At 39.3% G+C, this 23935-nt stretch overlaps 1 protein-coding gene across 1 annotated transcript; it reads left to right on the forward strand.

The window, feature by feature from the left end:
- The first annotated feature begins 4722 nt into the window (after positions 1-4722).
- On the forward strand, positions 4723-23341 carry LOC148157045 (protein diaphanous homolog 1-like). The gene is made up of 10 exons (XM_088009552.1): positions 4723-5058; positions 5158-5252; positions 5596-5697; positions 6269-6508; positions 7741-7870; positions 8187-8311; positions 8439-8603; positions 8953-9085; positions 12944-13033; positions 21405-23341. Exons 1-10 carry the CDS (start codon positions 4932-4934, stop codon positions 21587-21589), a joined length of 1392 nt encoding a protein of 463 aa, XP_087865678.1. The 5' UTR covers positions 4723-4931; the 3' UTR covers positions 21590-23341.
- Positions 23342-23935: the final 594 nt, after the last annotated feature.

The raw sequence follows: 23935 nt of genomic DNA on the forward strand, positions 1-23935 counted from the left end.
ACTTGCTTAAATTTATAATCATTGTTACAGTTTACTAGTAGTACTATCATTGGCCATGTATAATTATTAACGTTTAATTATCAGTTTACATCTCTATAATTTTAATTTTCTATAAACAACAAAAAAACATATTTAAATCATTCTCAGTTCTTTGTAAAAAAAAAATATTATCTTCTAACTAGTAAAACACTGCAAAGGATTGGGGTAAAATTGTTTTGGTAATTTTATTTATTTTTTCTTTTTTTGCAGTAAAAGTTTTTGTTTCATCCAGCAGGTGGGGTTGATCAATTAGAAGGGAACTTATTTTTTTCAGGAAACTTTTTTTTTTTTCTCAGTTTGATTTATAATAAATAAAAACATACATTTGTTAAAATTTCACCTGCAGTTGCACTTTTCATGCACCAGGGGAGCGCAAGGGAGCAAGGTCCTAGCCCCTCCCATATGCCGTCCCCCCGCGTCCTGGCCCTCCCACATCCTGCCCAGTCCCCCTCCCCACTGCCCCACCCTGCCATCTGGTGCTTTTCACACAATGGCGTGCCCGTGGACACATGCACGCACGCACACACTGTCAGGAATCTTTTCTCCTCATTTCCTTTCACAGTGGAAAAACAGGATGAAGGGTCTCTTTCAGCCTTCAGGTTACCCTGGAAACTCCTTTATTCTTCTCCTGTCAAACTCTTACGTCGCAACACCAACACTTCTATATAGAGTGACAGAATGGAAGTTTAAAGTTTAAAGGGACCAGAGCAACAGCTGTCTCTCTGTCTGCCATAGTTGACACAAAGAGCAGCTTTTCCCCTCATTTTTTTAATGTTTCTTCTTTGTCTTTCTTCTCAGTTTTAATAGTTTTACACTTCTAAACCAAAACCATGTGAAGTTCTTTATAAGTTTCCATGAAATACCAAAGATTTGGCACAGGATCTGTGTATGTATGTGTGTTTTTCTTTCTCTGGAACACATTCAGAAGCTTTTTTTTTTTTTCCCCAAAGAACTTTTCAGCTCAGGAATATTGATGTTTAAACTCAACTCCCTCTTCTCAGTTTCTGTTTAGAGAGCTTCCAGACCTGGAATGCAGAATGGAAAAAGTTAGTTTGGTATTATATAAAGTTAATGTGAGGGTTTTCTTCCATCGTGCCACAAGGGGGCCCATGGAAAACTCTTGATGCTACAAATATACAATGAAACACATCATCTGTAAGCTTTTAGTGGGTTAAAAATAAACCACTGGGCTTTACAAACAGGGAGTGGTGATGAGAGGATGAATAGGCTACATGAAAAGGCTGAAAAAGCCATAGTGAGGAGCAAAGGTTTTGCTTTATGAAAGAGGGATGAAACTTCTTTTGAGTGCATGCTTTAGGTTCAGCTTGGCAAGATATCAAAGAGTTTTACGTTCTTTTTAATTTCTTTGTTCGTCTCTTTCTACCCCTCCTTTTCTTTCTATATTTCTTTTTCTTTTATGTTTCAACTAAGCCTGGCTACACATCACTCTCTCCACTCCACATTTTTGTCCTTTTAAGGAGTGAGGGAATGAGAATGGACAGCTAGCTGAAATGGGGTGAAGGACACACTCTGAGCTCACTAACTGATAAACAGACTCCTCTTTGTGCAGACGGACACACAAACACTGACACACAGTTTGTTACGTATTGACAAAATTCCCATCATGACTTGGCTCCTCGTGATTCTGCTGAAACCCCCCCTCCTTTTCATGTCTTCTTCCAACTTTCTGCATTTTTTTGGTCTCTCCACATAATTAAAAGCAGATGTCAGCAATGGAAGAATTTCTACCATGACACACACACACATACACGCACACACACACACACACACCCACCCCCTGCCAGTGTGCGTTCACACACACATGCACACCCACGCACGCGCACACACGCACGCAGACGCACACACAGACACACGGTGCCAAGCAGCTGTCGAGGGGAGAAGAAGGTGGGGGTGTTCCAGGAAAGGAGGATTGTGTGTCCGCCTGTGTTGAAGCAAAGTTGGTTTGTTTTTACAATAAAACCTGTTTTTTCGTTGACTATAAACAAAACAGACCATAAAAACATTTCTGTCATGTGTTTTCAACTCTCCACAGTTGTTTTGTGCTGGAAATGTTTGTGTGTGTGCGCGCGCGTCTGGTCAGACATGTGTTCTGTCTCCATCATCTTTCTTTCCTCCCCCACTATGACTAAGTGTAACAGCATGCAGTGCTCTGTAGTCGCCGCCAGAGGTGCCATCGGCTCATAAATGAAAAGCCCTTGTACATGTAGACACCACGGAGCAGCCATTTTACAGTCTGCACACCAGACCCCATTTTATGAATCAACTATGATGTCAACACAGCTCAGGCTGATTCTATTGGCTAAAGCGCAGCCCGAGCTTTAGCTCTGTACATCTACACATATGCTTCAGTTCTGTTTCTCTCTGAGACGCACACACTGACCCACTGACATGATGCTTCCTCTGGGTCACCAGTCCTGCTCAGAGGGATTTTGTACTATCCTAAGTCTGTGGTGTATAGTTAGACCTGTCACAATAATACCTTTTGCTGGATAATAAATTGTCCTAGAAGTTATTGCGACGGAGTATAATATTGCTATTTGGAGAGTATTTTAAAGTAATATAATGGCATAATAATAATGTAACAGCAGATTCTCAAAGATTAATAAACATTAAATTCTAACACTGGAACTGAATACATTTTTTAAATATTCAAAATAAATAAAACAGAAAAAAATGAAGTCCCTTTAAACAAAATTGTCTTTCAAAAATAATGCTAATTTACATCAATTAATCAAATTGAAAACTTTTTGTCATCCAATTTTGGTAGAAAGAGGGAGAAAATGGACAAGTCATGGAATTGGAAATTGTTGAGCCTGTTTTAATACATCATGCGACTTATTGCTTGTTGCAAAAGGCCTAGCTGTAGTTTTTACTTTTCTTACAGATTTGCTGAAACATGGTTACTGTTGAATTATGTAAATTTCCCTACTTATGTTTGTAGAAACACTTTGTCTCCAATTTTGTGTCTTGTAGAAGTGAAAATTGGTTTAGAGACGGATTTTTTTTTTTATCTCATCTCTCCTCTTCCTGCAATATGTTCAGCTGTGGCTTGTTGTGGCTATGTGTTTTGTGCAAAGATGTTATTTCCTCAATGATGTGTGGATTTTCCTATCCTGTGTCTATATTGGCTACCTTCCTGTCTTAGTTTCCTGCAGGGATTGAGAAGTATTGGATACACAATAGTGCTTTATATGGTAACCATGCACACAGGCGGCTGTTTTCATAATCCCAAATATACTAAAACAATGAAAATTGTTTGTTGAAAGGTTCTTGTTATCTCCGAGATGGGTTTTATAAAGTGGAAGCTACTGCTGAGGCAAAAGATCTTAAACCTAGTGACACACTCTTCTCTGTGTGTGTGTGTGTGTGTGTGTGCGTGTGTGTGTGTGTGTGTGTGTGCGCGTGTGTGTCTGTGTCTAAATGAGGACATGGTGTCCTCATTAGGACCATTGGCAGTTCACAGACGGTTGAACTGACTGCTGTCTCTCATTCTGACAGAGGACTCTTTGACCGGACTTGTGGATGGATCAGTGGATGAATAGAGTTGTTATCCTGTGGCAATTATGTGACTGTGTAGTGACTGCTGACACTTATACTGTTTGAATCAGGCCTCTTCAATAAACTGTGCACCATGATAATGAAGAAATTAATGCATATAGGCTGCACAAAAAGCAGGTTGGGTGTTATGTTGCTAATAACACAAGTGAAAATAGATTTTTTTGTACAAGTTGCAATACTTTCCTTTAGTAGTACTTTACATTATGGTGTAGAAGCACCATAAAGGATAGCTATAGGGTCATCCTGACCAGCAGTGCTCTAGAAGTTCTCACTTAGTAATAACTAGTTCTAAGGTCAGTTTAAAGAGCTTAAAACAGAGAAAGTACATGACATTTAACCACCTAAACATTGAATTCAGTCCCAACATGAGATGGTTTTAAATCATGTCATCGATATTCAATTTGAATCTAAATTGTGTCCTCATCTAGCATTTACATTCTGGCCTTCACGCTTAAAATGTCGTGTGTGGTGGCAGAATTCCCCATAAAGCCGCTCTTATCTACTCACTTAGCGATAAACCAAAACTTAGATGTCAGATCAGCCATTTTTTATCATCACAGAAATCAAAATTGGTACAGAAAAGCATGGACGGCTTAATAGTTTTTACTTTGAGTCCTTAAACTTTTGAGGTGTGGTCAGTTCTGTGATCATAAATTAATAAGCAGTGATTGATTAGATATTTCCTGACAGGAACAGCAGGACAGCTGTTCCTGCTGTTCACACAACTTAGTCACAGAACTCTAAGGTCAGCAGAGTTCTGTGACATCCAGAACTCTGCTGACCTTAGACCCAATGTGCCTGGAAACAGCAAGCTGTTATGTGACCAAAGCCCACGTGACTGTTCATCTTTCACTCCTAATTCTCATCCAGTTCATATCCACCCCCACACTGACACATCCTTACAGTCACAACTCTGACCTTGTCAGAACCACTTAATCTAAAATGTCTCTTCTCGGTGTTTGTGTGTGTGCAGATGCATAAGTTTAATGCAATCTCTGAATGCCCCACAGTAAGCAGATGTCTGGCCACGTTTAAAAAGCCCAAGATCAACGGAGACGTTACCCACATTTTTAAGCCATTTCATGTTAGTTTGGTATTACCCGGGGCAGCTCAAACAAAAATCCAACACCTCAGTGACATCATACAGTTGGACGAGAGTGAAAACGGCAAAGGCCGTACCAACGCTGTCACTTTTAATATGCATCACACAGGCATTGTGATGCATATTAATCTAGCGGTTTTTATCCTTTAGCAATACTTATTGTACACCTATTTAGGCCCCACAGTCGCCTTATATGAACAAGAAAGTTTGAATGTCCTCTTCTTTTCTTTTCTCTTCTCCAGTTAAAAAAGACCAGGATGGTGGACAGGAAAAACAGACACAGAAGAAGAAGGTGAAGGAGCTAAAGGTTCTTGATTCGAAGTCCTCACAGAATCTCTGTAAGTCACTTATACAGAAAAAAAAAACAATAATGTAGAAGTACTTTCTTTTGTTTTTGTTCATGAGGCAATGTTTTTCATTGTGTCTTATTCACGTAGCGATTTTCCTGGGGTCATTCCGTCTTCCTTACGAGGAGATCAAGAATGCAATCTTACAAGTCAATGAGAAGATTCTCACAGAGTCCATGGTTCAGGTACCAAGATCAGTCTACCAAAGAGGTCAAAGGTTATGTTTAGGTTTCCATTTTTTATGCAACTTTCCCTCTTAGTCAAAACCAAGAAGGGGAAGCTACATCTCTCTGTAGGTTTTATTTTATATTTGCACCCAATAAAAAAAGTTGCCTTGTCTTTTAAAAATTATATACAACAGGATGCAGTTATATAGGAGTCTAAACGCTACATGTTTATTCATTTAATTAATTTTCTATTTTCTCCATGTCTCAGTCTATTTTATAAATAGTCAGACATGCATTAGTAAAGCAGTAGTTTCAGGCATACATGAATTTAATCTTCCGTTTTGGTCTCTGTATCACATAGAACCTGATAAAACAGCTTCCGGGTCCTGAGCAGCTAAGTGTTCTTGGAGAGATGAAGGATGAGTACGACGATCTGGCTGAGTCTGAACAGTTTGGAGTAGTGGTAAGAAATTGTCATCACGCACAAATGCAAATAAATATGAAACACAAGATATGTGCATATTCCCACATATTAAGGTATATTTGGTGTTTGAACTCTTAAAATAAACAGATATAAACGTTTTCAGAGGGAGTCTCATGTATTTCTGGGTTTTAGCTATTCAGAGCGGCTGTGATCCCTAAGCACCCCCCCACCCCTCCTTGAATACTCGGGTCTACTGAATTATACAAAGCTGTTTTGTTTTTGTGAACAGCCTAAATGGCAACTGGTTTAAGTATCCAAATGTTCTGGACCTACTAGTTTAATTTACATGTATATATATGCGATGACTGAGCCCAAACATGCCAGGAACATTGGTTTGACATCAACCGAGATTTAAAATGTTGAGAGTGAGCACTGCCAGTGTACGGGGACACAAAATATTCTCATGCCCCCAAAGAAAGCTTGTATTGTTCAGCTGTCTCAGATCGACTGTTACTAATTCACATCTGTGGTAATGCACACACTCACTCACATACTGGCAACCACTGCACCAAGAAGGGCCCTCTAATCCTCCATACTCTGGTTTCTCCAGATGTCCAGTGTGAAGCGACTGATGCCACGGCTTCAGGCCATCCAGTTCAAGCTGCAGTTTGAGGAGCAGCAGAACAACATCAAGCCAGATGTGGTGGCTGTGACGGCTGCCTGTGAAGAGCTCAGGAATAGCAACACATTTGCCAAGCTGCTGCAGATCATCCTTCTAGTTGGGAACTACATGAATTCCGGCTCTCGAAATGGAGCCGCATTCGGCTTCTCCATATCCTATTTGTGCAAGGTGAAGAATAGATATGTTAAGGAGGGAAATGGATACTTATCCTCAAGAGGACTTTGATGTGGAAATACTGAACAATGACCTGAATAATGGACTGTTATGCATTGTTCTTTCTTTGCAAAACTGTTAATACCCCTTTTGTCATGTTATGTTACACCCACTAGCCTCACTGCATTTTCTTTTTGATGTCATAAACCAACACAATTTATTTTTTTTTATCAACAAAAGAACTGAAAAGTGCAGAATCAATTTATATATCAGTGCTTTGCAGAACTCACTTTTTCTGCAATTAAAGCCATGAGTAGCTTTGGGTTTCTCTGCCCCATTTCCACATGAAATGACCTACTGAGAATTCAAACTGAGAAGCATCTCCCCCCTAACACGTATATCCATGCTTCCTTACCCTATGTACTTCACATCTCTTTTTGCACTTCCCAATACACCTTTTCTTTCTTCCTGCACCATCATCCTGCTACCTCTAACCAAGCCTAACTAGTTTTCTTCTATGTAGCTTATTGTTAGCTTTAATTTTAGATGAATTGTTATATGTTCATTTGTAAGTTGCTTTAGATAACAGACGTCTCCCAAATATATAAACATAATTTTCAATTTCTTACCACAAATTCTCGTTTGGATTTAGGTCTGGGCTTAGACTAGGCCACTCTAACTGATGCATTTGCATCTAGAATAAAAGTTAAGAAAATAGAAATAACCTTTATTGTCCCTAAGTGGGGAAATTCAGGTCTAACTGCAACTGAATTTGATATGTCATCTGTTTTTTGTTTTTTTTTTGTGTGTTTTTTTGACTCATTTATTTTTCAGCAAAGTCCATCCAAAGAAACATGTTGCAGATTAGGATAATCTAGATCCTAATCAGCTCTGGATTTAGCTCTATATTTGATAATGAAGGAAGCAGAATACACATGCATGCCACACTTCTCAGATCATCACATAAGATGCAATGCACTAAAGTTCTGGAGATATCAATAATGTTAGTCATGTCTCTAACACTAATTTGGCACCAATTTCATCAGCCAAATAATTTTGTTCAATTTATTGATAGTGATAGTAGATATTCAAAATTGTAATAGTGTGTTAAGTAATTTATCTGGTTTCAGTGTCTACATCCTGTTGTCTTTGACGCTCATAGTCAGACTTAGGAAAGCAGAAAACATTTGATGTTAGATTGATTTTTCCATGTGATCTTTTTAAAAATCTTTTCTGTTTTCCATTAGCTGCGCGACACCAAGTCAGCTGATCTGAAGCAGACACTGCTCCACTTTCTTGCTGATGTTTGCAATGAGCAGCATCCTGATGTCATGAAATTTCCTGAAGAGCTTATTCATGTGGAAAAGGCCAGCAGAGGTAAATGGGACACTCAGCCTTTAATCTAATCCAGTTTAAGCAATTACCTATCCACTTCACCTGGTTTTACCTTCAAGATGTGTATTTAAGATGGATGAGGCTGCATTTTTTTTACTGTAATCTCTATGTAATAAATATTTTGAGATTTTAAATGCCATATAACTTATAAATGATGATTCAGCTGTACATCCATAGTCAGAAATGTGTGAGAATGATTTCAGTACTTAAAGCTTGTTATTATTAGCATATATTGAGTATTTCTAATGCAATTTGATGTGGTCATATTACAGTCTTAACATATTCTTTTGTCATGCAGTTTCTGCAGAGACAATTCAGAAGAATTTGGAGCAAATGGGGCGTCAGATCAAAAGCCTACAGAAAGATCTGGAAACTTTCCCTCCTGCACAAAATGAAAATGACCATTTTGTGGACAAGATGTCTATATCCTTTGTCTATCTGATATAATACCAGTATTCTTATAAGAAAAAAAACACAACAAATTTTGTATTATTTCAACAACCAGCTGACTGTGATGTGAGTTTTATGTACCTTAACTGTATGTTTTCACAGTTTTGTAACCTACGCTCAAGAACAGTATGAGAAACTGGATGGGATGCATAAAAATATGGAGAAGCAGTACACTGAACTTGGAGACTACTTTGTCTTTGATCCAAGAAAGATGTCAGTGGAGGAGTTCTTTGGAGACCTCCACAACTTCATAACCATGTTCCAGGTGTGTGCTTGGGAAAAAAATGGTTGTTTTAGTTTAAATACTGAAATCTTTACAGATGGTGTGTAGAAATATAGTTTGAAATATGTTATAGATGACAGGAAATTAAAACCAGACTTCAATCATGTCAGTTTATTCTGTGTTTTAACAGTAAATTTGTCTCGGGAACCTTTTACTTGTTTTACCTGCGACAGGTTGTAACCATCAGTCTCTGCTTTTGAAGTTTTGTTTACATTTCACACTCTCTCCAGATGCCTCTTTTACTGATGATTCACAAACTTGAAATACTTCTTTCTACAGTTGCACTGTCTTAGTTATATTTGCTGTGGTTTTGTTTTCTTCCTCCTTACAGCAAGCGGTGAAAGAGAACCAGAAGAGGAAGGAAGCTGAAGAGAAGATCAGGAAGGCCAAGCTGGCTAGAGAAAAAGCAGAGAAGGAGAAAGAGGAGAAACTGAAAAGAAGCCAGCTTCCCGACATCAACGCAGGTCATGACTGCAGAGCCATTTGTCTTTACCTGTTTGTGACTGAAGCAGATTCGCACAATCCACATCTCTCAATTTGTATTTCTCTCACATTCCAGTTGGGGGCAGTCAGAGTCCACACTTCTGTGTAAAATGTTTGTGTGCGAGTGCAGATGATGAAGCCTTCCGTATTTATAGACCAGAGTTAATCTGATGTTGATGACTTGTTTTGAAGCAACGAACAATGAAGCTTCAGATAAAGTGAGGGCACGGAGGTGGATACAAGTAACTGCTTGACCCTGTTTCACGCCTCTAAAGTTTTGGGGGATTTTCTTTCATGAAAGAAATGTGGTTTAAAAAAAAAAAGCAACTTAAATCTCTTTATCAGCATATACAGATTTCCAGCCTTTTATTTGATGCTAAAAATGCTCTTAGCGTATTGCCCCATGTAATACAACCCACCGCTCTCATCCCTGCATGCACAGAGTTAGCACTCAAATCCTGCCTTGCAGACACACATTTATGCACAGAGACTTTTCCCCCCTCTTTCAGGCTGTGACCTACTTTTAGTACATTCCTCCTCTTTCTGGCTCCATTTGGGTTTTCCAGAGACTCTGCACTTCCAGGGTCAAACTTTTTACAGCCTCAGTGCATTTCATCTAGTGACTGATTCTGTTTTGCTTTGCTTGTGTGCTAAAAAGAACTCTGGTGGTTAATACGAGTTGTTTCTTTTTGTGTTTGTAGCTTAACAAAAGTTTTTTTATGGAGTTTGACCTTCTCCATGTCCCATCTGGCATGTCTTTTTTTTTTTCCTTTTTTTTTCTGACTCCTATTTATTTTTCTGCCATTCATTCAAAGGACACTTTTTCTGGATATTGTTTCATCCATGTTGAAAAACTTGAAACATTTGTTGCTGATAGTGATTACATTTCATGGTCATCCTCTGGAGGCTCACACTATAGTAACTTTTTAGAACTTGAAAGATAAGCACAAAAGTGTGTGAGTGAGGGATCATTTACATACAGGTGGCCTGCAGCCTGGAGTCATTCGACACCCCCTATTTGAATTCAACCATACACAAATCAGTCTGATGTCTGCACACCTGCTCTTTGTTTTGCATTTGTTTATTACCCTCATACTAAAATTGAGTTGAACAAAGTGTCCTTTGAGCAGCTGGTCTTTAACACGCTGATATCTCTCTGCTTTTATTTGTTCCTCCTTTCTGCTATCTCACATACTGTCACTATCTCATGATTTCACTTGTGTCTTTTTTTGGTCTCTGTGCGTAAATGCCAAACCCCAAATGCTTGTAAAAACCCTGGAAAAAGGTCAGAGTGTGTTTGCAGTTTGTGGCCTTCTCATTCCTACGTGCCTCAGTATGCACGTGTTTAAACACATGCTGATAGTTTCTATGAGCTGCTGTGAATGGCTCATTCTTCAGGGAGTCTGTGAAGGCTATAGCACCTCACATACTTACGTTTTCTAATCATATGTTTTGACTATATCTGAAGGTCCTGGAGGGTCAGGATGGTGAACAGGGTCAGGAGTTTGATGGCACACCCAAAGGTTCACATTCTCCATCTGGACTTCAAATGTGACGTTTGCACTCATTAGACCTGACGGCTGCTGTACCGTATATTTACAACTAGATGTCAGTGGTGTCCGCAAAAGGCTGTTGGAGGCTGCATAAAGGGTGTGAGGTTTGAACAAATTCAAGTGCTGGTATGGGAACTGCCACTGGGAGTGCTCGCACTCCACACATGGAGTGAGCAGAGCAGCAACGAGGTGTGTGGGGGAGGGGATGGAGGAGAGCAGGGCAGCAGCAGATGGTTTGCTGCGGATTAGGATGTGTTGTCGTCGCTTTGAAAAGAGGGTAAGATGAAGATGGGAGAAAAGCATGAGATATGAGAGGATGAAATGGGATAAGCCTGGCTTGCCTCACACTGGGATGCTGTGAAAGAGGGATTCTGTTTTAGCACATTAGGAAAATAAAAATCCTGTCTCCGTCTCTCAGCTGTCGTGTTTTTCTCAATATGTCATATTCTTTGTTTACAGTCTACTTCATTTAGTAAATTATGTCATTAATATTCTCATTAGCAACTGTGTGAACATCCACTAGAGGTGCTGTTGCTTCACAAAAGACCCTGTGCAATGTGTATGAGGATACGTGTGGGAGGAGAGGAGGGAAAAGTGGGTGGGTGTATTTGCTGCACAGGAACATGCCTGTGTGTGTGGGTTTCAGCAGATCCGATCCAGATAGGCAGCTTTAAAAACTCACACTCTAATGCTATTGCATCAATTAATCCGTCTTACCATCTTAGTTGCTCTAAGTGCCGCTTCTCCGTTTCATGCCACCTTGTTTTTGATGCTTTAGCTTTGGCCACATTGACTTAAGAAGCATTTTTTTTTCCAACACCTAATCACAAAACAAATTCCTTTAAACATATATAATTATCTACATTAATCCTGACTAACTTGCCATGATCTCTCCAACAATGTGGCTGAATCCTGGAAAGTTTTCACACTTTAGAACTTTATTATTAACAAGTTGAACTTTGTTCAAGTGTTTAGTTTTTTTTTTTTTTTTGTCAGTTTTAAGGATCCAATACTGCATTCTGTCAGCTGTAACTGGAAAAACAAAGTGCAAGAGAGCATGGGCTCGCTACATCTTTTTTAGTTTTCTTTGGGTGTTTCCCGAGACCAAGAAAAGCATATCTAGTAAACAGACAGTTTACTGTTTGACCTCAGAAGTGCCTCCGGTTTATTTTCACAAGTAGGTTTGTGTGTTTCTGTGCCTCCACGACTGCTTTAAGCAAACCATGTGATTAGCGTAAGTGGAAATATGCCAGATGTGTTCACCCTGAAGAGGAAAACTGCAGTCTGTTTTCTTTTTCTGCTCTTTTGGTGCAGTTCCAGCTCTTGGACATTGAGGGGTGTATGTGAACCATGCAAGACTCAGAGAGTGAGCCTCGCAGAGAGACTTTCTCAGACATGACAGGCGACACCACAGACCATCTGGTGCATGGCTTACTGCAGGATTAAACGCTGTGTGTTTGTGTGAGCTTGGCATGTGCTCTGTGTTTGGGGGTTGGGAAGGTGACTGCATAAACCTTTAACCCTCAGCCCTACTGCCCCTTTTCCAGAACCCTTCGTCCCTTTTCAGAGTCGGAGAGACATAATTAAAAGCATCTGTCTGTGTGCTAAACTCTGCCCCCGACTGCTGCCCATGGAGCACACACACACACACACACGCATACACACACAGTGGGCACCCCATAACCAGACAAAGGTATGAAGCACCTTTGTCTGGTAATGGTCCTCAGACACAGAGGCTGTGCTGAGGATCAGGATGTAAACAAACACACAGAGCCCACCATCACAGATGACACAGGCAAACATCCACAAACTCCAGATTTATATCCAGTCGGTACAAATTTAAAATGTAGGCCTCAATTACACACGCATTTTGGAGAATTTGTGGCTTTATGGGGTGTGTCTTTTTAGTTGGGGGTTTATATATTTTCAGAAGATGGCTTCCTCAGACTTGAACCATGTAGCTTTTAGGAGTGACGGCTTAACTGGGTCACTGCCTATCTGGGTTAATGAAAACCACATGTCGGGAACATGTATTCATTTTCTATGTATGCATTTGCAAGTAAGAAAAATGACAACCCAGATAATGTAGCAAAAACAACTTTTGTGATCAGAAAAGAAAATGAGTGACCAGAAACTGGTGCTGATTTATACTAACCCTCTGATTTAGGTAGTTTTTTTCTGAATGAGGAATAGATGGACATTTCCATGTTCACCCACTTAAGATAACTTAACATTTGTTGATGCATTTCTGACATTATGTTGATTTTTTTTTTTTTTTTTTTACAGAGGGTGATGAAACTGGTATCATGGACGGCCTGCTGGAGGCGCTGCAGTCAGGTGCTGCTTTCAGGAGGAAGCGAGGACCTCGACAAGCAGGTACCCACTCTCACAAAACACGGTGGTCTTTCAGCCTCCTGTTCTCTGACAGATGTGTTTTCGACCTACTAGGCAGAGGCACATGCTGCATCTGAGACTTATTTGCTTACTTCCCCTCATTTCACTGTGTGTGTTTGTGTCAACGCTCAGCAACAGATTTGTTTATCTTCCCCATCTCTGTTGCATGCCTCAGAGGCGGCATGGGCTGGTTTAATTCTCGGGTTGTAGCAGCAGAGCCAGTGGCATCAGATGCTGGCACAACAACAAAGTAAAGCGAGGGTGCCATGAGTGGGTGTGGGCAGCAAAAAATTCAGTGATAAAGGTGTGGCCATAGAATAGGAAAATGGAGATTTAAAACTGGGGAGAGAAACAAACAAAATGTGAGCGGAAACTAAAATAAAAGGACATCAGGGAGTAAGACATAAGCTACATTTTTTTTTTATTTTAAAAAATGTTGTTAGTATGCCAGATTGGAAAGTAGTTGTTTCCTTATTTGGTGAAACTTTACTGTTCTAAAATTAAGAGGGGTTTTTTTTGTTAATCTTTTGGAGATTGGTAGTCATTTGTAAATTATTTTTCAGTCAAACTTCCTTCCTTACAATAAGTAAAATTAATCCCATCCTATGTTAGTAAAAGGTCTTTGAAAATCCATCCTTTAATTAAAAGTATCCATTCAGAGAAGGGGATTTCAAAATATTAAAAAAAATTATATTGTTGTCAGCATTACAATTATTGACATCTCAAATATTAATGTACTTGAAGTATTTGTGTGTGTTTGTGTAGGAATATGAGCTGGAGACCAACTTGTCTTAGCCACTGTTTAAAAGTGAGAAGCCAGGAAAACATGCCATTCAACTAAGCCAGATCCATGTTGATTTTGCAGAGTTGAATCAGCGCTCTGCAGAGTCTGTTTGGTCCTTCTCAGGTAATTTAACTCTTTCAGTTATTTCAATAAGAGATTTGGGTCATTTTAACACTTGAAAAAGTTAAAACGACTCAATGTCTTGTTGAAATAACTCCGAAAGAGTTAAATTAATTCTGAAAAGGCCCAAATAGACTCGGCATAGTGCTGATTTACTCTGCCAAATTGGCTGTTTACTCGTAGCAATTATCCAAACATTTGTGCATTTGTGCAGCAATATGGCCTTCTGGTCAAACCACGTCAGTGAAATCAACAATGAACACACTTTGGACAACAACTTAACCTGATTGTTGTTTCAGGCAAGTTATGTGTTACCATACAAGTTAGATAATGTCCGGCGGCCTTTAACGGTAAGCAAAGGAGATGGTGTGTGTGTGTTCATTCACATGCAGTTTAGTGTGTGTTCTCAAATTGTAGAGGAGTGTGTGCAACCCAATCCGTCCCTCAATAGAAGCCAGATGTGAAGCTTTGTTACAGCACAGGGTAGCTCAAAGCCAGAGGGGGTAGACTGCTCTGCTTTTTTTTCTTTTGATCTGAATTCTTTTAAACTTCATTCTTACTTATGCTTTCATTTTAATCTGTAAATGTGATTACATAGTGTTGTTGACTTGGCTCTAGCAGTTGTAAAACTCATGCTGTGGGTCCCAAGTTGACCTCAGTTAGGAAATATTTGAGTGCCGAAAGCTCTGCAGTAATAAACAGCGCTGTTGCATTTCTTCCAAATTCACTGAGACAAAAGTGTGGGGCGAACTGGAGGGAGAAGAGAACGGGAAGTAAAAAAAAAAAAAAAGAAACTGGGGCCCAGTCTGGGGTTCACTCAGTCACCCAAAACCCTGTTTGGTCACCTTACACGCCTTTACAGGAAAAACTTGATCATTTATGTGAGAGAAAAAAACGAGTTTCCCTCCCTTTATTATAGGAGGATGATCTGGAAAGTTTGCACAGTGTTACGCTGAATGTCTCCTTTTCTGCACCATCCTTTTTTTTTTCTTACTCTTCCCAAGTTGAGAGTTTTCTGACTCTTTTGAAGCTGGGCTGTGGTTTATTTGCAGTCTTTGTGAGAAGTTTATATTATCCTCAGCCATGTTTAAAGGTCATGTTTTTAGCTACCCATGTTGTGTTTGGAAGGCATGAGGCCAGAAAACCGCTTCATCAACATTAGAGGATGGTATTTTGTTTTTGTGTGTGTATTCAAGTTTTACTGGATGAGTTGAGTCAGAGGTCTTTATTTAGTGAAGCTGAAGGAGGAGATTTATCTTGATTCTCACTCTGCTGACACATATTTGGCGATTTTTCTTTTTTGTTTTTCTTTTTTTTTCTTCTTTTTTTTTTGGAGCCTTGACTGCCTCCTCTGCAGAATGTGAGTGGATTTTGTAGATTTCAACAACTTACAGTCATATAAAAACTCTGTTGTCACAGGATTACTTTGGATTGTTTCCTGAAAATCCTTTTGGAAATGATTGTGAAATTGGGACATCCTCAGCTTTGACAGCTCATAAGGGAATAATTTTCATTTGATGCGATTACTCATCCTTTCCAACCCCTGCTATTGTGACACATAATGTGCATCTCACCCCTGGGCCAATATAACCAGTTAATGGCTTTGCTGCAATCTAATTGCTTGTCCCTGCAGCTAAAAGCACCATTAGTTTAATCCTTGGTGGTGCAGAGTTTGGCATCATCAGATGTGACACAAACCGTTTCCAAAGACCCCAATAAGCATGTATTTAAGATATCCTGAAGTGAAGTTGTGTGTTTGATATTTTTAAAAATTGATTCTTGTCACTTTTTACATGTTTCAAATTTCCAAAACAGGAGCAAATTAGTTAATGTCAAAGCTCTGTAGCCAGGATTAAAGTGACATCACTGATGGGCTCCAGGATTTACAACGCTTTCATCTTTGTTTCTGTTATAGAAATGAATGTTTAAGTTTTTCTAAAAAGTAGGCAGACATCTTCACATAACATTAGACTAATATAAATATTTGGCCAATTACTGCTGTCATTTCCAGGCACAGTTGTCTTTCCCCTGGATTAAATCCTGATTATTTTAATCACTGTAAAGAACATGTCCAGACCCCCAACTATTAAAACAACAATTATTATTATTTTTTTTTTAAGTGTTTGGAAAATTTATTTTAAAGGAGCTGATTGTAGTTTATAGCTTAAATCAATTGATCCAATAAAAGTAACAATTTTGTTAAAAACATGCAATTGTTTCTCAAACATATTGACTGACTGTTGTGCCTCATTTGGATTGGTTGGAGAACTTGCATCTTTCTAACAAGGGCCACATATTTTTACTCTAAATTTATGAGTCTGGACTCTGATATTTTTCATTCTGATTTTGTTTCTAATGTCTGTCGGTATGCGAAGAGTTTCCCTCTCCCCTTTATATCCACCACTCACAGCTGCAGTGACTGCAAGCGCCACTGCTGAGCAATAAAAGACCACCGAGAACCTATTGAGTGTGTCGTCATGCTCATTGTGTCACTGCAGTTTTACTGAATGGTGTGCCACGAGACTGCGGAGGCGATCTCCCCACTCACCTCTGACCTGTACCTCTGATCTATGTTTGTGTGCATGTGGGATCCTCAGCTGCCTACCCTCCGTCTGTCTGCCACCCCCTCCTTCCTTAAGCACAAAAGGACAAAACACACACGCCAGATGCTCGCATGCCGATACAAAGACATGCAAATGAATGAAGCTAAACGCACATTAAGAGGATGGACGTTTTGTATGCAAAACGTCTAAGCTGTCAACTTCAAATCTTTAGTTTTGAAATGTTTCTGATTTCTTTTTTTTTCTTTTTTTATTTGAATTTAGACTAAAAAGCAGCTCTGAGAAATCAGTTGATTTGTGTTCAGATAGGATGTCTATGCTTTTTCAGCATTATTTAAGTCTAGATGAGTGTGGGAAAAGTTGAGAAGCTCATGGATTAATACTTGTATGTAGATTCTACGTTCTATTATCTAAATGTTATCCTCCTTTTCTTCTTTTTCTCCTCCCTAATGCCCTTCCGTCTTTTTGTTCTACCTTGTGCCTTTCCCTCTTTCCTTTGTCTTTCTTTCCTGATGCCCTGCCTCTATTTATTATATTTGCCTGTGTGTTTTCCTTTTATGTTTTTCTGGTGTCTACTTCTCCTTCATTCTTTGTCTCATCCTTGTCCTACCTCCATCCCTTCCATGTGTCTAACCCTTATATCCTTCCTTGTGTATTCCTTCCCTTTATTTTTTTATTTTTTATTTTAGGCATGTGTACTCTAGAAGTCTTTAGAATATAAATACTAACGTTAACTAAGACTTTATGACAAAGTAAACCCAAAGAAGTCTCAACTTTCTCAATCTGAGTCTGGAAAAGCTTGGATGTTTTCCATGAGAATGAATAAGAATCCTGTTTAGGATAAATTAAGTGGAGGAATGTTGTGTCTAAACACACTATAGACCCATCTGCTGGGTCATGACCCTCAGTGCAACATCCAATGATAGAGGCGACTTCCTGACAAAGTACCAATCACAACAGAGACAAGGAGATAAAAAGCATAGCAACAATAGAGAGAGGCACACGCTGTCTGAGTACCGTCTGCAGGAATGCTTTCACAGATGCTCCCAAACACCAGCTACCACACAGACGCTTAAAGCAGAATCAGTCCAACTGGACAAAGATCGTCCATCAAGCTGTGATTGAAAAAGCAGTGACGTCGTATGCGTCAATACCCACAGACACAATGAAATGCAACCATGTGCCCCAGTGGCAGAAAATGCTTAATGTTTTGGCGTCAATAGTTTCCTCAACAGCTTGTAGTAGTGCTAGGTGATGTCACTATTTCCCACAATCCTCAGCTGTGGAGCAGCAGTGTATTACCCAGAGCAGCCTGAGGAGGGAGGTATGTGTCCCTGGTAAAATGAACACAAGCTCTGCCCACATCTGCAGATACACCATTATCTTAGCTGCATCACCATCATTATGTTGTCCTGTGTGTTTCTGGGCCATAAACAGTCTGCACAATACAGAGCAGAGGTTTAAACCACATCTTATTTCCTCGTGCTTCCGAGAAGTTTGACTTTCCTGTAATCTATAAAAGTGTTTTTTGTTTTTGAAGTACAAAGATGTCTGAAAAGTTTACTTTTAAGACATTAATAGAACAGTGGGGGGCAGAAGAGGTTTTTTAAAAAAAAAAAAAAAAAGCCTTATGTCCTGCAATAAAGAAAGATGTCTGAAAGTCTGAAAAGTGGGGAAGTAAGACATAAAAAAAGCCTTTAAAGATTCTGATCTTTTTGTTTGGTTTTTAAAATGTTTTCAGCTTCTGGCTCCTTTGGAGTTACCTATTTGAAGCTAAAATACAAATTTGTAAAGCAGTGTTAAATGTTGTTTTAGATAGGCTCAACTAAAGTGGAAAAAAGGCTGCTACTTATACAGGTCCAGTGTAAAGCTCTTTTCTTTTAGACTAGATAAACACAGCATTAATTTATCCCACAAGTTGTCTGTTTTTTTTTGTTGTTTTTTTTTGTTTTATTTCTGCATGACTCTGGTATCAAATTTAGCCGGTTCGACAAACAAAGCAAACCTTTCTGAAACTAACTGAACTGAATTTGAGTGAAAAAGGAGCCAATAGCTCAAGAAAAAAACTTCAATAACGCTTTAAGAAATGCTGAGGAAATGTTGCCCCAGACCGCTGTAAAAAGATTACGAGCTGTAATCGGAACATCATTTAAAAGTGAAGGACAAAAAGAAAACTTTGAGTGCAATTGCCTACCTGAACAAAGCTGCAGAGCATCTCTCATCCAGGTTGTTATTGGTTAGCGCAGGAATCACAACACGTTGTACAGCAGAACATTATCTCTCATCAGGTGCTCATTACTTCGCCTCCTGCAGTGTAATGTGTTGCAGACTTTTTTCACTTAGCTTTTTGTGCCACAAAGCCCCCTACAGTGTGCAAACATTCACCAGTAAACAGACCATCAACAGCCTTTATCAGCCCAACAGATCCTGCAAATGTGGTGCAGCCACTCAGCTTCATGCCAACCGCATGGATCATTTAGTCCATGTCCGAGATGGTGACCATGTTCAAAATGCATGCACTGTGCTTAGTAAAGCATGAAGAAATACTGCAGTGAGTTTTGTATTGCAGTTCTATAATAGTGAAAGACACATAATTGGTTTTGTAATTGAATAAAGTTTGACATTTGTCAAGACATAGTTTTTCTTCTCGGTTTAGATGTCTCTTATTATAATAGTTCTTTTTACAGGCTGATTAATAACCTAACCTGGATAAACCTACTGGATTATAATTTATGTACACTGCTCAAAAAAAATAAAGGGAACACTCAAATAACACATCCTAGATCTGAATGAATGAAATATTCTCATTGAATACTTTGTTCTGTACAAAGTTGAATGTGCTGACAACAAAATCACACAAAAATCATCAATGGAAATCAAATTTATAAACCAATGGAGGCCTGGATTTGGAGCCACACACAAAATTAAAGTGAAATGTTCCCTTTATTTTTTTGAGCAGTATAGTTAAAACATAATCTTGATGTTCGGAACACGACTTTACTCAGTCTTTAGTAGACTGAGCTGTAAAACCACAGGAAAGTGCAGAAAATACATTATTTTTTTAGGAGACCTATTTGAAATGTACCATTTAAAAGAAGAGTTGATTTCCCTTTTTTAATTGAGCGTTATTTTCCTTTTGGTGTCTTTTGAAGTTATCTCGGCCCTGACAGCAACACACAGTCACTTCTAGTTTTAAGGACAAATTTAAGTTTTCACCAGATTTCTTTTGTCCAAATTGGGAAATGTCTAAAATTGAAAACCAGTTAAAATGCTAGTTGTATTCTGGGAGTCTTTTTGTTTTCCTCTGTGTTATGTAAGTGTGAACCACATTAGGTTACAACTATACGTCTTGTCTTATTGCAGTATTCTCTTAAAAGTTCAGAGCCTCAACGCACTTGAGAGAAACACCAAAATACTTTCAACATATTTCAGATCATCATTTTTCTCTTCTTCTATTTAAACTTAAGTGTTGTCTAAATGTGTCTCTTTCCCATGCTGCTTCCTCTTCCTCTCCTCCTCGGCTCTCAAGAGGAAGAGGAGGAGGAGGATGAAAGAAGAGAAGCTGCGTTGACGGCCTTTGAAGAAGTTTTTCTCAACGGATTTAAACATGTAGGACAAGCTTGTCACATATGAAGTCAGCCACACCAACATGTGCCGTTTCTCATGGTTTTTGGGTCATTTGCATAATTTCTAATTAGCACATTTCTGAGTAAGAAGGGATTGAATAGGCTAAAAATAGGGTGAGAGAAGAGGGAGTGTTTATGATGGGGAGAGATCTGTTTCCTACAGGAAACGGTGGAAGGGGATTGTTGCTACATTAGCTGTTGTGCTGTTTATTTAATCTGATATTAAAAAAAAAAAGATTACAGGCCTAAAAATTGCAGCTCTGGATCCATACATGTTTCTCCTCTTTCTTTCTGTAGACTCGGTTCTGTCTCTGTCGGAGCTAGTTCTGGAAACGTGCTCGGTAAATCTGTGTGGAGTTTCTTTTGTGTGTCGTGCATCTCGTGTCGCTTGTTGAACCTCGGTTCATTTGCATGCCTATTTTAACTTGCAGGACTGATGTTTGCTTTTTGGTTTTGCGTTGTTTGCGTGAGGAGTGGAGACCTCTAAACGTTCACCTGGTGTAAAATAACAGCAAACACACAAGAGCAATCTTCCACTGACCTATATAGCTCAAAATGGCTGCTGCTGTACAGCTGTCCTCCTACGCAGCAAAGAGCGGTAAAGAATAAGCGGAGGAGAGGAGTGATAAGGCGGCTGCTGCTATGTAAGGAGATAACTGTAAGCAGGTAGATGAATAAAAAGACGACATCCTCAGGGTCCGATCCGTCATACTTATTCTCTTCATGGAATGTCCGTCTTATTTCTGTCAGCTCTCGTCATTCCTCTCGGCTTATTCCCTCTCTGACTCAAGTCTCTGTAGCCATTTTCGTCTCATTTTCATTCATCCCTCAGTGTTTAATCTTCCCACAGCATGAATCATGCTGCTGTTTAACCCGCTGCCTTACCTCTTGGGTTTTGCATACATAATTTCTGTTTGTTCCTCTCAACAACTCCGCTTTCTCTTCTCCCACTTCTGCCTTCTTCCATTTTATTCCCTTATTTTTGCTTCACTATATCAACAACACATTGACTTTGATCTAGCAATAGCACCAAGTTGTTCCAGATATTACATTAATGCGCTTCTCATACAAACCAATATTGGGCTTCTGTCTGTTTTGATTAAGTTGAGTTGTGAAATGTCTTTTTGACCTGCTCTTTCAATTCATCTCCGAATACGGTGTACCAGGGTTCCTACACGATCTGAAAAATGTTTAGGAACCCAGGGTAACATACTTTAATGCCTTTTTTTTTTTTTTAATCTCACTTTGTTTTCCTTTTCCAGCCAACCACCGGCGAGCTGGTCATGCAGTGACCAACATCCTGGCCAAAGAGCTGATGCAGGAAGACACAACTTCATCCAGTAAAATCCCCAAAAAGAAGGCAAAGTCTGAAAAGGAGGAGCCAAAACTAGAAGGAGCAGAATCCTTGGAGGAGCTGCTGGACCCTGTTCCCTCTCGGTCTAGTTAGGGCCTCCAAGTACAGAAGTTTTTTTTTTTTTTTTTTAGATATATACATATACACTTTGGTATTGAAAACAGATTTTTATCCAATCCAGGGGCCAACAGCAACATGGCATTATTTTCCCTGATCCCTTTGCTTGCATGGATTATTTTCAGGACTTCTTTCCTGCTCTGGGTTAGAGAGGGGCAGAACCAGAGGACCGACCTCTCGCCTCAGCATCAGCTTCTGAATGTTTGCCAATTTCTTTCATCAGCATGCACCTAAAGGTTAAAGTTTTGATCAAAGGGCCTTTCCCAAAGACTTCCTCAGGACTGAATCACCTCTTTTTATTTCATGTCAGAAATTACGGCTTATTTCCAGGATGTCTGAACAGTAAAAACTTTCTACTTCTTTTTTTTTTTTTTTTTCCCCCAACAAGGTAAAACATACTTCTTTGTAACATTTTGCAATACTGTGCATCTGTAATACTTTGTCCACGTGTTTTATTGAAGTGCCAACGAGTCTCATAATTTCACTTGCAGGTGTAGTCCAGTTGTAGTTCCCACTGCAGAGAGCATGTGGACCAGATCATTACGCTTCACCTGGGTTCATCTTGTAGACAGGATTTACCTCACGGGTGTGCATCAAACGGTTATTTTTGTATGAATAAAAACGTAGACCATAACCTAAACCGTAATGGGGAGTGAATTTACATTGAAACCAAAAATATTTTTCAAAGTGTGGTTTCATACAGACATACTGTAGCCTCAGTAGTTTGCATTCCTCTGTTTTGTTTTTTGTATACGAGAAGAACTTGAGTGTGAAATTATCCACTTATATTTAGTTTTGTGTGCACAAATCTATGCGTGCGTGTGTGTGTGTGTGTGTGCGTGTGTGTTTGCTTGCAAGTTTCAGCATTTGCGTGCACATGTGTGTTGCCATCTGTAATTACTGTACAATACCAACCGGGCTGTCATGAATGATGATCTTGTGGTCTTTCTGCTGAGAGTATAGCGCACTGGAAAACAGCCCAGAAACTGCTGAGACAAGTATCTGTGTTCACTTGTTAGTCTGTCTGTTCTCCCACTGAACTGCAGCCGTCGTCTCCGGATGTCTGGCCTCGCTCCTGTTTGTATTCTGCAGCCTTCAGCAGACGTGTTGCCATGATGTTTTGGTGTAAGACCTGACAGGAAGCACGCCAGGTTGATGTCAGCTGCTCAACGCAGCGTCTCCTCCTATGCAAATCCTTCAGTGTAACCTGCAGCCCAGTCAGTCAGTGCAGCACTTATATGGTATGTTCTGTAAAGATGAATGTTTACTTTTTTTTTTTCTTTGTTTATTTTGGGAGAAAGTGGCACTTAAAGGTCATGAAATGGATTCCACTGAAGCACTAGAGGTGTGGTAATGTCTGAGTCTGGATCTAGTGCTTTATTTTTTTTAATCTTGAAACACAGGAAACATCCACCTGCACAAAGCATCTCATTGCTGTAATTAAACCGATGTAACTGCTGTTAATGATATTCTGTGTTCAGGTAGGCAGCACTAGATTGTAAGCTTTCAACAGTAAGAACATCAGAACACCACTGGAATATTCTGCCCGAGTTATTTCTTTTTTTTTTTTTTTCTGTACTTTCTTTTTTTGGTCCTTCTATAACATATATTGTTCTAAATAACCTTTTACAATAATTTTAATTATTTGTTTTCAGCGATTGCTTTACACAATAAGAAAATGCACATTCCTTCTCTAATTTTGAATTAAAATGTCTTAAATTAAAGTGATCGCTCTGTTTTTGCCTGGTGATATTTTCTACCCGTATACTTTCCTGTTTACCAATAGCTCCTTCTTTTGGGCTCTCTGTAAATTGATTGTGACATGTTTTTTGCAGCTCTGCTCCTCCCTCTCATGTAAACACATTGTGCTGTAAAATACCATCCAGTCACTGCAGTCTGGCCTTTTGTAATTTTATGGCCAAAAGGCAGCACAAGAATGAGTAAACAGTGGAGTTGATTATTTCTGCAGATAAATCCAAGGATTTTCCACGGCTCCAGTGTTTCCAGAGAGATTTTTCCAACATTGATTGCCAGTATCCAACAAGACAGCCTCCTCTTTGAGTGTGTGTGTGTGTGTGTGTGCACAGTGAGAGATATGGAAAATTACTCTGCAGTGTCATTGATACATGATTTTTTTTTTTCATTCATAGACATTTCTAACTGGGTTTCTTGTTTTTACTGACACAGTATTCTTGAAAGCCAAAATACTTATGTGGCTCAGTAGAGCAAAACTTCGTTCAGACCAGCAGGCTACACGGGTTTAGCTGGCTTTTATTTCTAGACGGAGCTCTCGTTGTGGATAACCTTACTTTGGCTCCGATT

The sequence above is a fragment of the Poecilia mexicana genome, unplaced genomic scaffold, assembly GCF_051168715.1.
Source record: "Poecilia mexicana isolate PSO_F unplaced genomic scaffold, ASM5116871v1 scaffold_10, whole genome shotgun sequence".
In the NCBI taxonomy this organism is placed as follows: Eukaryota; Metazoa; Chordata; class Actinopteri; order Cyprinodontiformes; family Poeciliidae; genus Poecilia; species Poecilia mexicana.